Genomic DNA, 15510 nt, shown 5'->3' with positions numbered 1-15510 from the left:
GAGAGAAATAATAGCTATAGTTTAAAAAAAAAAAAAAAAAAAAAAAGCCATCATATGGGTTCTCCTTCTTACTCAGAAATTAAAACAGAAAAGAATTACTTTAACTTTTTTGAGTGTTATACAAAGAAGAGAAGCTGTGCAAGACTCTGTGATATTGGTAAAAGGAAATTAAAGTATAAGAAATACTTTATAAACAGTATACTTTATAAAACAATAAAAAATCAGTGCACAAACATGAATATTTATATTTAAAAACATAATAATAACAAATCAGAAGAGCTGCTGCCATTAGACAAACGACAAAATATCAGCATAACTAAACACTGACCAACACCAGAAACATACTGTGTGTTGGACTGTAACTGTGTAAGATTTATAATTTAAGTAAAGCAGAGACAGATTCTCATCTCTGTTACTCCCATGGTAATGAAAAGCAATCCCATTGGCTTTAGTCCTGCCAATGCATTTCAGTACACAGTTTTTCCCCATCTGTAATTCATCTAAGGAAGCTTCTGAAACACCACTCTTTTCTTTTCCTTTTGTTTCATAAATACCTTATAGTCTTATTATTCTGATAGCTTGAGTGCTTACCAGAAATATTTCTTTAAAATTTTAAGGCTGAGTCCTACAAATCAGGCATCAATACAAACAAGATGATTTGACTGAGTAGGCAGTGGAAACACTAAATAGCGTCATTGTCTTCAAAATTCATTAAGAGCAACAGAGTATTTTAAAATGTTAACTACAGGCTTGAATACTGCAAAATAACCACCTGCTTTATTATGTTTTTTCAAGAGTTAGTTTCTTAGATGGGCTCCATTTCCCACTGTGATAACTTACTCCTTGCTAAATGAAGATTTTAGAAATGTTAGTGCAATCAACTAGAAACGTCTGTTGAAATCCCTCTGACCAACTTCATGGTAATGTAATGGTAATGCAGTATTATATACCCACAGGTGTGGGTTCTTTTGCATCTGCACCTCCTGAAGCCCAGAATCACAGCTGACCTAGCAGGAACTATCTGGCAGACATTTAAAAAAAAAAAAAAAAAAGGCAATAACAGTAGAAAACTAACTAACTAACTAAGCATTTTTAAAAGCAATTGTCCAAAGTCATTAGCCAGAAGCCATTTGCTAGGACTCATTACCCTCGGCTGGTCTTTATTCTTCAGAAGCATCCAGGTCTGAGCTAATTATTTCTCTTATGAGCTAATTAGATTCTTAGTTGCTTTTTTTTTTTTTCTTTTCCATTATAGTGTCATCATCAATATCAATGGAGTGGTACTATGTAAGGTATCTTACATGTAATGCAAAATAGAAAAGCACCCAAACAACTTTGGTGGCTGGATGTAGGAAAGCCACACCTCCAGGCATTTGAGGCGCATTACTTTGTAGGGAAGCATTATTGCCAAAGGAAAAACCAGGAAATCAGCTTATGAAATTCTCTGGATATTCCAAGTTTACTGAAAACGCTTTGTAGACTTCTTATTTTCATTTTATAATTTCCCATCTTAGTGTTTTTTAAGTCATCTTTTAAAGTGGTCTCCAGTACACAACTCCCCCCAGAACAAGCACTGTTCAAAAGGCAGTTTACATTTTTACATTGCTCTTCTTTCTGCAGAGAAGAGACTGCAGGCAAAGAGATATAGCTTGTAGATTCATTGTCCACATTAGTGCTACTAAGTTCAGTGTGCCCAGAACTGTTCTCTGATACTAAGTTCACTTGGCAAGAGAAAGTTCTTACTTAAAAGTACTGCTTACTTCCAAAACACAATGACCACCTACAACATGGTCTAAGGTCCATGACCTAATGCTAACTGTCAAGCAGTACCCAGGATTTTTTTTAAGAGTGTTAATTAGTATGGACCAAAACCATGTCAAGGTCTTGCACAATATTTTAACAGTGTAGATGTTAATGTATGAATGCCTTGGAATATTCCCTGGCATTATTTTTCCATGCAGGTGTTGACTTAGGGGCCTTGTGACATGACACCGGCAATGGGATTCCCATTTGTGAAGTCAAAGGATTAAGACTTCATCCAGCACATAAAGGCAGCTAGCCTTTTTCCCCACTTAAAAACATATCGCAAGCATATTCCTTTGTTGTAAAATATTTTTTAAGCTTGTAATTAAAAAACATTACAATTATTACTTAAATTCTATAAACTCTATTCATTCTGGGACATACTTCTGAACCTTGGCAAGTAAGCTAAGCAGCAAAAAGACCAAGTTGCAATTTCATAGATTTTAAGGAAACTATGCACACTTTTTAAAGCTAAGTCCTTCAGCTACTGTGTAAGCTAGTTCTACAGCAAAGACTGAATAAATATACTGAGCCACAGCCAGCTAACTGAGCTCTCATTCCCATGCCATAGCCACTGTAATGTTGACTAATACAGGTTAGTGTAATGATCATACACCAGCCTAAATTTTACTATTCCTAATACACATTGAATGAATAGTGGCAGGCAGGCCCTATGACAAACTGAAATTTCAGGTAAACTGTGAGCTAGCATTGCGGTGTGATGGCACAGCGCTGACTGAGGGTGCCAGTCAGCATCATGAATGTGGTAAATCCTTGATAATACAGCACCACACCAAGCCAACAAGCCCAGTGGCAGCAGTCAGCTCAGATGTCACAGCATATTAACAAAGCTGGTATAGGCTTGATTAGAGATTATTTGTGTGTATCAAGCATATCGCTAGGGCCATTTACAGCAATACATCTAAACCTTCTTGAAAATATTATAGCTTTGATATCTCAGACTCTTTCTGAGATAAAATGCACAAGTTGAGAATATGAGAATCTACATTTTTTCATAAAATGAAGATCGCATTTTCTCTCTGTGTTTGGGTTCATCTTTATGCACTAGCAGCCTTGATTTGCCACTGTGAGGGAAAGTAATCGAGTCCAATGCAACCAACCAGTTAAACTCAAAACTGGGTAACCTAATGGCTATAGAGTCAAAAGCTGGGGAAGACTGCAGCAAGCAAAACTTGTCAGTGATAGCTGGGGTACAACAGAAATACTTTGCTCTCCAATTATTTCTACCTGAAACAGTAGTCCAATGAAGGCTATGCCAGTCAATTGCTAATTAAAGGAACTCTTAATGACATCAGGTGCTGGACCAGAATGCAAGGTTGCACAAGTTTGACAAAGACTTCTCTACCCTGTTGTACTGTCTCTATTCCTTCACCTGCACCAGGTCTGGCATCTAAAGAACTAACATAATTAGATTCCGAAATAGTGGCTCCTGTTGCAATTTGCCTGTGACACGCTAAATAATAGCTATCATCCTTTGTAGATTAAGTGATCATAAATCAGCCAGGAACATGCACGTAACAGTTATCCAAAAAAGCAAGCAAGCAAGCAAGCGAACAAACAAACACAAAAATTTTCAATTCTTGTCTCTGCAGCCTTCAAAGGATAAGGAAAATCTCTTTGTTTCAATGTTTTAAGAAAACTTTCATTATTGTCCTCTTGTTGTCTTTGCTTCACCTCTCTGCTTTTGGCCTCACTTTCTAGAGGTGAATATATTTCTTTCAGCAGACCTGCAGGAACCCTGAGCAATACCACTGGTAGAGGAACGTGGCTGTCCCCGAAATTGCTATTACAGAATCAACCTAGTCTGGTAGTGTCAATGAAAAAAAAAAATGTATAGAAGTTGAATTCATCTTTCCCTTTCAAAAACTTTGTAAATGAGGTCATCTAACTACAGAGAGGATTACTTAAATAATAAACTTGCAAAATGTTTATATTTTAAAATCAAGCAGCAAAGAAAATTACCTGGTTGGGATCCTGAAGTCTACATTGGGTCCCAATTTATAAGCCACTTGTAGAGCAGTGGAACCCACCACTCTCTGGATAACTCCTCGGGAAGCAGCTTTTTCTATTTGGAACTGAGAAATCAGGTCAAAGCCTACAAGAAAAAATACATATGCCCAAAATATAACTTTTATTTTAATTTAATTTCAGCAGTGACAGAGCTGAATATAACTTGAATATTAGAGTTTCTGAACATCTGCTATTTCCTGAAAAGGTCAGATGATACTTGCCTGGTAAGTCATCTTGGCCAATCCTAATTGTTGGACAGAGATCAGTTCTCCGACTAGCACCCAGGATGGCTGGTAGTCCTGCAAAAAGGGGTGAATTAGTTAACCATGTGTCTGCAGAGAGATCACCTTAAAAAATTAATTGAAGCAATTGTAAGAATTTTATGAATTAAATAGAACTATAAATAATAAATGTAAAGTGTACTTGGTAAAGCCAGAGGTCAAATAAAATAAACATCTGTTTCTAGGGAGCTCCAAATTTCAAATGAGTCATTATTTGATTTATTAGACCTTTAAATGAGGGAGTTGTTATTCTTTTCTAGCAGAGTTATGGAGGAATAATTGTACCAGCATAAGAAGACCTGCAGTGTTAGGAGTTTTAGGTCTGGAATTTTTTCTGGTTTACGCAAACTTAAAAAAAAAAAAAAAAAAGCCTGTTGCCCAAATCAATAGTGTTCCTAATCCAAAGGAAACTTAAACAAGCTTTATGCCAACTAAAGAGGCTGTTGAGGGGAGAAGGGGAGAAATTGTTGGCACTTCTTCCATCCTCTCTGGTATTCCAGGTGTTCCCACCATCCACTGGGCCACGTCTGATCAGAGAAAATCTGATTCATGAAATACGTGGTAGGGGTAAGAAGGATTTACAGACTTTTTTTTACTGATCCAAGCAAGAACGTGGAAGACATTTGTTTGAAGAAAGCAAATTTTAAAATGTAATTTTTCTGAATATTATCTGCCAAGAAGCCCCATAATGAAGTGGAGACCCAGCTGATTTCCCTAATTTAAGGAAGAAAGAAGGGAAAATAAAAATTTATTCAAATAATTTCAGAATTCTGTGCAAGTCCAGTATCAGGTCAATATGGAAAATGTTAGTAGAGTCTGGTTGGGGAAGAATGAAGAATGCAAGTTGGAAGGAGATACATTTCTAACCTACAGAGAGCCTCTTGTGTGCTGCAAGGGCTCAACCATAAATGTGGGTTTCCTTCTGACAACATAGGCTTAAAGGGAACATTCAAGCTGACATGTTACACCTTAGAAATAGCCTCATTCTATATTATTTGATGAGACTTATGGCAGACATCCAACCATTTATATTTTATTCCCAGCAAATAAAGTGGAACCAGTTTGTTGCCATATATAGCAGACTAATATCTAACTAGGAGCACTGAAAGATGGGGAGGAGAGGGAGGAGGGGGAATTTGTGTCATGTACCTACCACCTATATGCAGATTTTAATCTTTACCTTAAAAAATACATCTAATAGTGCATTTAAAATAATACACATAGCTCTCACTTTTTCCCCTCTTTCTTTATATATACATGGATACATACATACACACACAGGTAGTTCTATCTTTCTGTTGTGATGGCTAGCTAGAGAGGATTTTAATTTTGAATAAGCTCAGAATAATTCTTTTGACAGTCAAAATTACAGAAAGAGGAAAGGCAGATAAAGTCTATCTCCTTACTTGATTGTTGCTGGATGGTAGCTGAGACGAAAGACCCCAGAAAACTACACACGTACAAGAAAGCTGTAATTCTCCTGTAAACAGAAAGCAAACTCCAGTATGAATGTATAGTTTCTGACAGATTCTGCTGTTGACTTTCTCCTCAGTCATGCATATTAAGTGTATAAAACCATGAGGTAAGAATTTACTAACAGACTTGACAAGACAATTTCTTTACACGAGAAATTTTATCTTTGTCCTTATAATAAAACATGTCTACAAAGTTCTTGCTATTACCATTTCTTTCATATAATGCTGTCATGAAAACAAACAACAAAGAAGGCAGTTGGCAAAGACAGCTTTAACTGTTCTAATCTCTTATTTACAGATTTCTCTAAATCCCACTTGTTCTCTTACCAGTTGCTTTTCATCTTCACTGCTGCTTTTCTTCACTTCTCTCATGTGAATATTTGGTGTAGATATTCACACTCTCTGGTTCCCTGTCATTAGCCCTGTCAAGGAGAGTGTGAATGGGTGCAGACGGCTCCTTCTGCCCCATGCAGGACTCAGCAGGGAGGGAGGTGCGGCTGCTGGGTCGGTTTTAACCTTGTGAAGGGAAGGAGGTGGGGGCTGGACAGACGTGTGTCCTGGTGGGGTCTGAGGGCGGATCTCAGGAGCCAGCTGAGCACAAAGATGCCAAGAGAGCAAAGAAAAGGCTGCTGCTTATGCCAGCATCAGGGTAGAGAGATTAAGAAAATGTGAGTTAAGTGATGCCAGTCGCCAAATGGCAGGGTCTGCTGTTCAGCGAGGCAGATGAAAGAATTACATGTACCAAGGGATTTTTGAGAAAACTGGTGGCCCTGACACGGTGTTAAGGCTAAAAGCTTCACGAGAAGAGGCCAGTCCTAGAAAGGAGATAGTTTTATTTCTCACTGATTTATTCATCTGACGGTCTCAGGAGAAGCCTAGCTGGAGATGTCCCAGTTGATCCTTCTGAATAAAACCAATTATTTAAAAGGGGTTTTATTGCTTAAACTTGAGCCTTTTTAAGGAATACATGTACACACAGGCACTACAAAGTAGACTCCTGTTCTTCAGTTGATAAAGCACTTGTTTTCCATAGACAATGCACACGTTTGGACACAGAAAGACATTTGTTTGCATTTGTTCACATGGCTAGAGACAGTGAGAGAGCCTAAAATCTGTATGCATGAAAAGACCAAAGGAAAGGGGTGAAAAGCCAAGAAGTCCTGATAGTTGCTGGAGTCAAAGATGCCTGATCAAGCAGATAATCACAGATCTTGAGTAACACCACTTTTTCCCCCATCAAGAGAAAGGTAAACACCAGGAGGCTTGTAGTCTAGCATCATGATGGTCAATCTACAACATGTGCCAGAATGGGCAGATGAAACTACTGTCAATTAAGAAAATTAAAAATTGGAGAAATATTATTTAGATTTCACAATAAGTTTGCTGAAGTCACCACAAACCTGAGTCACTTATCCACCATGCTAATATTACTGTTGTGGCATGCAGTGATACCTGTAGGATGCAAGAGGAATTTATAAGGAGCAGGAGGGAGTGATGGGGAAGTCCCATGAAGCTATAAGGAAGGGAAAGGGATGATGTGGCATGGGAAAGAACAAATGAGAGCACTCGGGGTTTATAAGGAGTAACAAATTTGTGAAGGAATGGAAGAGTTAGGTGTCAAACCATCTCTTTCATCAAATGGGAGGTTGTGGCAGGCAGTGTGCACTTGAGACTGCTTCATATTGTCAATTTATTTACAGCAGCATTAAGGAAGAAAAAGCCATCCAAGTAGTTAGATATGGAGACATATCTATACCATCTTCGAATAGATTAGCAAATATTTTGGGCACACAGCAAAAAGAAGCCTGACATTGCTTGTGTCTGGGGCTGTTCAAACAGACATAATGCCCTCCAAAGAGGGGGGGAAGCTTGTTCAGAGAAATTTGGAAAACACATACTCGGTTTCTGAACAATCTATAATCTATTTTCATTTGCATTTCATTTCAGTGATTCTCAAGGGGTTATTTTGTACCTGTAATATGTCTTCTCCCAATCCAGCATCTTCAAAAGACATACTTAATGAAATAAAATGATGTAATTAAGGCTTGGAAAACTCATTTGCTATTCTATTTGTGAGAAAAGGAAAACGCTTTAAAAGATGCTAATAGTCTCTGATTGTCCTGTGTGCATCCTGATGCCTTCCACTTGAAACAAAACTCACAATCTACAACGAACCTTCTGATTAGGTGTTCTACTAATAATTATCACATTATCTTCAAAGAGCCCGATAAATGTTAACAGACAAACTAGTGGTAGCTGATTTAATAGCCCCATGATCTGGTCAATATTATTCCCATTCCATGTAGATGTAAACTGAGATAGATGGAGAAGGTATCTTATATACCTTGCTGAGGGTCACAGGGACAGTCCCTGTCCAACTGGTATACGGATTCAGAAGACGTGAGTATTCTGATGTGTCTCTTTGTCACTTTGTGTTTTTCTGTTTTTATGAAGGCTAATACATAAATAGGCTAATACAGATTTATTTTTTTTTCAGAAATTTTCAGTGCACTGTAATTGATGTTTAGCCACTTGCTTGGGAATTCATCACCTAAAAAACAACCGCTAAACCCTTGAAAGTAGATTAATTAAACAACATAGAATGTGATTCTCCAAAAATATCTCTGTTGTTTAGCTAAGGTTTGGTGACTTTGATCAAATATCTCCTGAAGACAAGCCATGTAGGAATGTCATCACCTCACTAGGTGTTTAAAAGTGTGCTCACACATCTGACTTCACATCCCCTCCTCATATGTCTGATTCCATATTCCTTTTCTTATGTGTAGCTTGAATTGGTGAACATGCATTTGCACAGCTGTCTGGTAAGACTGTGGTCTTGCCAGGGAAATAGCAAATAAATTAGGTGGACCCAGCTTCTCCTGCAGATATAAAGGCTTGCTCTCTGTGATGAAAAAGGTTCCAGTGAGATGGCTGTAGTTAGACTTTCAGAAGGCGCAATCCAACACAAACCACAGAAACCAACATTTGGCTCAGGAGGAGCTGTTAAATGTGGCAGAGAAGAAGGTCCCTCAGTTCAGGCTCGGGCTGAGTGCAATTTGGGATGGCTAAGTTAAGCCATCTCCTGACATTTCATTGTTTGACTAGTCTCGAAGAAGCTCAGTGTCACTGGCCTGTACTTTCGAGCAGGAATTTTAGGAGAGACTAGACAAGTTTGTCCTTCCTCTGAAAAGTATTTAAGGCATACCTGCAGATATTGATGGCTCACGAACAAGCTTTGGGAACCAGAGGAACCAAAGTCCAATCTGCTTTGCTAAAGCCCAAGCGAGTGGTCTCACAAGAGAGAAATGGTTGCTGGCCTCAGCCTTGCCCCTGCTCCTCCAGGCACAGCTGGAGGGGAGAAGGGCAGTGGAGAAGACTTGAGGGAGGTTGCTTTTTATTTATCTCATCTTCTCTGAAATGCCACGTCTGCATCACATGGTACTTCTCTTTTAAATTGTGCCTTCATTCTTCCCATTTAACTTCAGATTCTTAAGGCCACATTCATCATTCAGTTCACAATAACAAAAATCTATTTTTCACATTTCATCTTTCTTCGTTCTTACTTATAGGACAATGGACTGTTCTCTTGGTATTTTAACAGACTCTGGTATAAGCACATGCCACTCACTGAACTTGCGTGAGTTTGGCTCTGATAGTTCGAGATTAACTGCACACCACTATGACTGATAGTGTTTCTGAAAGATCAGCTCTTTATTAATCACTCTAAGAGTTAAGACAACTTAGACCTGTGACCGATCTCATTGACATCAGGGGCAAAACTTGCACTGACTTAAGCGCCATTTAATTAAACCAACAACAAATAATTAAACCAACATCCAAAAGTCTAGGGTAATTGAATTGACAGCAAAACTATAATCCTTGCCAGGTTCCAACACATCACTGGAATTCAGCATATAATTTATTAGCCAATAAATCCTTACCTTCATCATAAAAATGTACTTTTCTGTCCAAAATTGTATGAATTTTGGCATGGGAAGAAAAACAGCTTTCCTTTCCAAGCTGTCAGATTTCATTTTTCATAAAGACCAAACAGCTTCTTTATACGAGAGGTCACTTAGAGAAATCTGGAAGTACATGGGGCCAGAATCATCTCCTCAGCATAATCATCCTTCCAGCTTAACCTCACTGTGCTATCATTGAAGCCAGTTTGTGAACATCCAGGCTTTCCCAGTGCAGTCTCCAAAATCCAGCAGATCTCTGTGGGATGTTCATGGAGATGGTATAACAGAGATGGCACAAACAGAAATGGTATATACATCAGACCAGACAAACTTCCACCAGAGCTTCATGTCCATTTGCTGTAACAATGCTTTCTATGGATGAGACTTACTGTTTCCATACCTTGGAATGAAAGTCTGCATTGGGGCATCTTTCCTATTTTCATTTCTTTCTAGGTCAAAAGATTTGTGCTTTGTCTCCAGGGGTGCCAGACAGACATTATCCCCTAATGTTACAGTCAGTAATTCCAATTATCTTAAATATAGGAGAATTTATTTTCTAGAGGAATTGCAGAGAAAATCAAAAGTGAAGTTAAGCAGACTTCAAGCAGAAATATGCTAATATTGCAATAAAAACAGCTTTATTTCAGCAGAAATTAGAATTCTGATCCCACTCAAGTTACGGCTGTGTTGGTCTACAGATCACGCTGATCTTACTGATTTGATTCTCAACAAGAGAAATAGGATCAGAAATAGAATTTGTATGATTGTATTAGATAGTTTAGTATAAAATATAGTAAAGAATTTCTAATTTGTAATAGCAAATAGTACTCCTAAGACCCAGGATCTGAATCTCACAATCGCACTTAACTAGACCTGTATATATATATACACATATATACATGCACATATATGCATGTGTGTTGGAAGCAGCTTCAGTCATATTTAATATAACTCAGTGATATTGTTTTATATTGTTATCTCTTCCTATTACTGCAAATTACCTAAATATTATCCCAACACCATCACACCATTTTAGAGGATGAAAAACATGTTCTTTCATGTTTCTACAGAGCTGGGAAATTCTAACACTATAACTCAGATTCTTTTCCAGCCAAGCTTATGTTATCTGATCACAAATTTCAGTTCTTAAAAGCTGAACTTTTTGAAATTGTTAACATGATGGAACTTAGCCCCATTGATATTTATCTCAAAATGACGCAGCAAGAATTATTTTACTGTCACAAAATATTCTTTGAGAGAAATCATGCCCTTGATAACACCAGTAACAAACCTTCCATTGATTTAATCAGGATCAAGATTTCCCTTTCTTACACAAGCATATGTGCACCACAACAATGATTCATAGGTGAAAACACTCATGAAATTAAAATTAGCAAACAGTTATTTCACTCAGTGACAAGGCTGGCAGCACTCCCTGCCCTGCTGCTTGTCTCCCCAGCTGCCCTCAGCACCCTTCACCCCCATCCACAGCCCAGCCTGGCTCCGGCTGCCTGGCCCAAAGGGCAGGGAAGGTTTTCCTCAGCCCAGCTCAATGCCCCTTGTGGAAAAAAAAAAAAAAATGCAGCATAGCAGAGGTTGAGAGGTCTTGACATGGCAGGGAAGGAGAGAAATATTAATTTCCTACTACTCATTTCTGCAAAAGAGCAAATCCTGTGACACAAATTTTGATTTCTGTGGCAGCTGGGGAAAAAAAAAAAAAATCACATCATTGAAGACTGTGAGGTTTCTGTAGCAGCTTTTTGTCTGAATGGTGATCCCCAAAGTCTCCAGCTCTTCCCAAAGTCATTTCAGACTTTTTGCAGACTTAGGAGATCAGTGTGTAGGTTCGTGTTTATTCAAGTGCTGTTTGAACAGCTCTGGGATGGGGACACAGTTTGTTTCATAATGAAAACTAGGTTTCCACAACTTATGACATTAGGGCAGATCCTAGGACCAGAGAATGCTGGCAAATATCGACCTCTATGACATGTTTATGACATGTGGAATATACATTTTAATCTGCAAGATATGTTTTGTATCAAAAAACTGTGCCAAAATTTAACATTTGCTATCTTCTCTCTTGTAAGAAACATAAAGTACATAAATACGGCAGAATAACACAATAATAAAACATTGGGAAGTATATTTCTATCTGCTTGCAAGGGTTCAATTATTTATAACAAGTTCTATGTCATCATTGCACAGATTTTACACTTCCACTTGCCCCTGTTTATTGACATCAATACAGCTACTGGATTGCAAAAATCTTTCTGGTCAGAAGTTAATTCAGATGAAACTAACACAGCAAAAAAACTTGTAAAAATTATTCCTTCTGTTTTCTCTCAGTGAGTCTACCTTTATGTCATGACTGGCAGTGCCCTTCTGAGCATTGCGCTGACAAAATGACGGCTACAGAGTAAAACACACGGGGTAGAATTAATGATCATTTTCAAAGCAGAGGGAGGTTTATTAGCCAAGCCCCACAGAGATTTGTACAAAGGCCTGTGTTATTAAACATATCCAGAAATGATTTTGAAAAATTGTGAATAATGATGTGGTAACACCTGCAGATATGAGGAAGTTACCCAAGCAATAAAAATGAACGTTGAGGGCGTAAAATTGTGGGAAAGTCCCAAAATACCTAGTAAGCATTTGATAAAATAGCAGATGAAATTCCCTTTAAATAAGCAGGGAATAATTGGCAATGAAAAAAAAAAAAAAAAAAAAAAGTCCTAAATTTATGTTGGCTTCTACCGTTCTAGAAAGATACGTCAGCTATTCTATGAAGAGTTATGAAAACATAGCCCAGTGCTTAGTAGTAGGCAAACAATGAAAACTGCATGTTGGGAGAAATTAGGAAAACCATTGTGAACAAAGCAGAAAATTTCAAATCGCTACTGCATAAACCATGGTCAGCGGGGTTGGGAATGATTTCAATATGAGTAAGAATTTCAGTGTGGAGAAGAGGAGGCTCAGGGGGGATCTCATCAGCATACATAGATACCTGAAGGGAGGGTATAATAAAGACAGAGCCAGGCTCTTTTCAATGGTGCCCATGCCAGAACAAGCAGAGGAGGTTCCCTCTGAACATCAGGCAACACTTTACTGTGCAGGAGGTGGAGCACTGGTACAAGTTGCCCAGGGAAGTTGTGGAGAGGTCTCCCTGCTTGGAGACCTTCAAAGCCACCTGGACATGATCCTGGGCACCTATAGGTGTCCCTGCTTGAGCAGGGGGTTGGACTGCAGAGGGCCCTGACAACCTCAGCCGATCTGTGATTCTGTGAATCCTGCCTCTCTCCCATTCAGTGACTCTATAAATAAATGAGGGTTCTTCAACCTTGAAATAAATGAGATGTAATAAATTATGAGCATCATGGAAAAAGCAAATAGAGAACAGGTATTGCCCTCTTCCAGAACAAGGACTGAGGTTATCAACTGAGGCTGGAAGCCAGAAGATTCAAAATGAGCAACAGACTAAATTTCTCCGTACAGCATGTAGGTGAGCAGTGAAATTCTTTTCCACATGACATTGTGAGTGCTAAAAGGTTGTAAGGGATCAAAAAGAGACATGTCAGATTAATGGAGGAAAAATCCACCAGGGACCACCTCCAGCTCACAAAGGTACTGGACCACAAATCACTGCAGGCTGGGAAAATACATTGGAGAAAAGTTGCAGTGTACTCATTCTACCCGATGTGCTTCTTTAGGCATCCGCTATTAATATCTATACCAAAGAAAGTATGCTGTGTCAGATGTTCCTTCGGTCTGACCTGATACAGATGTTCTTAATACTTAAAATACTCTGTAATATTGAAAATTCATAAAGGAAAATCTCTCCTTGTAATATCAGAACACATTGCAGGAGACAGACCTAGCAGCATTCCTAAAAAAGCAAAAACAGCCATAGTTTAAGAAGGAAGGGATTTTTCTTCTGCTGTTTCTAATTTTCTCCAAAATGCAAGATATTGGGATGGAAGCTTTATTCTTGTCAATGGAGAGGAATCTCAAAGAGTACATCGCACACTGGGCATTATCCGAACAGCATAGGATGCATAGAAAAAAATAAGACTGGGGGGATCTGTGAAGGTGACCTGGTACAAACTCTTCTCAAATTTTCAAAGTCAGAGCAGGTCATATCTCCAAGGTCAGAGACTCCTGAATGACTCACAACAACTGAACCAGGGCTTAGACACAATCATGTTGGCAATTTTTTCTGCTCATTCAAACAGAATTTGTACTGCTGCAACTTATGAGTATCTCAGTACCTGTACTCAATTTCTGGACCTTGTTCTCCATTGAGAATGAGAAAGACTTTCACTACCAGAAACAAGTGAGTTGGTAGTCACTTTTTATTCAGTTTCTATAGCTGTAGGTAGCTATTGCTGCTGCAAGAATCAAGTGCTCAGATAGTTTAAGAGGAGTGTATGGCAAGACTGAATTCAGAAAAGAAAAAATATTTTCCAGTGGTATCTGGGTGATATCTGCAATATTTCTTCTGGAAAACTATGTGAACTTTTCTTAAGAAACCAAACCACAAAAATAAAGGGTGAGCAGCAGACTATTTATCATCTTGATTTTTTTTAAATAGCAGGCTTTAAAAAAGATTGGTAAATGTTTTACTGCAACTCACTTAAGAAGGAATGTAACATGCCTATAAATAAATTCATGCTGATTATCTAGAGGCATAAGCTTCTCTGTCTCTCATGGTTCTGATGCAACGTTCTGAAGTATATCTCATCAGATATGATTAGATATTTCCTGTTGTCATTTACAAATTAGTCACTCCTGCAAATGTCACAGAACTTGTTTTGCTGCTTTCTCATTTATTTTTAGAAGTCCTATAGTTGGCTTGACCAAAATCCATTGTTACTACCATTTTTTTATTCCCCTCTTTTTTGACCAGTGGGCTTCTCGTACAATGGACCTAAGAAGTCTTATTTTTTGGATCTCTTTTCATTAAACTTCTGTATAGATGAGACTTTTTTTTTTTTTTTTTTTTTTTTTTTATGCAAAAAAATATATATATATGTAAGAATGTATTTTTAAATAGAACTTATTGTAATATATCTTCAGATGTCTTTCCCTTTGCTTACCGCTGAAACGATACCTTTGTTCATTTCCTAAAGCTTAGAACTTTCCCAGAATTTATGTCCTTATAAATTATGGATTGAGAAATCCATAACATTTATAACATGCAGGCAACTATACCTTTTTTTGAGGGAAGATATTTTTTTTTTAATGCCAAAATCAATTTAAGAAAATATTCTCCCCCAAAAGATTTAGGAAGGTGATAATAGAAATTTGGCTGATATTGAGGGCTGACAAATCAAGAGCCAAGTGACTCACAATGAAATCCAAGTAGGAACGTCTCCTATATACAGACATCTCATCTCTGTCAGTGGGAGCTATGCACAAAAATTGGGAACAAAAATAACCTAACTACAATGTTCTGAATGTCACATTTCCTCAGAATATTTGTAATCTCACCCGAGTTATGCAGACTGCATTGTGTACTGCAGCCACTCTGGTAACCAGCCAGCTACTGCAAAGATTTACAGCATGCTTTAAATAGTTCCGAGTGATAGACACGTGTTCAAGGGCAAGGCAGCAGCATGGAGGATTAACAGTGGGAGAGGACTTCTGCCACTTCTAGGTCAGTGCTCTGAGTCAAGCCTTGCACAGAGCTGAGCAGACGTTGTTACTATCCAATGTCCGCTAGGCCGTGTGAAATGAGTTAATGATCACAGGCCAGCCCTTGGCAGGCAAACTTCCCACCACAAAATCACTCTCCCTTTTGGAAGCCTTGTAGGAAAACCAAAGACAAACTGAGCATGAAAAGCAAAGTATCGTGTCTCTTCTAGCAAAGGTCTTCCCAGGCTAAGGACAAAACCAGGTGGTGGGGAAGGCTGAGCAAGCAGCTGCTTCCCTGGCACTAGCAATTTTGAGGATAGTCAGAGA

General features: G+C 38.3%; 1 protein-coding gene across 1 annotated transcript in view; it reads right to left on the bottom strand.

Moving 5' to 3' along the window:
- Nucleotides 1-5931, bottom strand: part of COL9A1 (collagen type IX alpha 1 chain) — a 65451-nt gene extending 59520 nt beyond the window's left edge. The window contains exons 1-4 of the mRNA XM_032184945.1: nucleotides 5918-5931; nucleotides 5522-5595; nucleotides 4056-4133; nucleotides 3787-3919 (exon numbers count right to left, since the gene is read on the bottom strand). Coding sequence (XP_032040836.1) covers nucleotides 3787-3919; nucleotides 4056-4133; nucleotides 5522-5595; nucleotides 5918-5931 — 299 coding nt within the window. The remainder of the gene's footprint in view (nucleotides 1-3786; nucleotides 3920-4055; nucleotides 4134-5521; nucleotides 5596-5917) is intronic.
- Between the last annotated feature and the right edge of the window lie 9579 nt (nucleotides 5932-15510).

Source organism: Aythya fuligula, chromosome 3 (assembly GCF_009819795.1).
Source record: "Aythya fuligula isolate bAytFul2 chromosome 3, bAytFul2.pri, whole genome shotgun sequence".
NCBI lineage: Eukaryota > Metazoa > Chordata > Aves > Anseriformes > Anatidae > Aythya > Aythya fuligula.
Note: the sequence above shows the minus strand (reverse complement) of the source record. Positions and strands in the feature narration are given on the sequence as shown.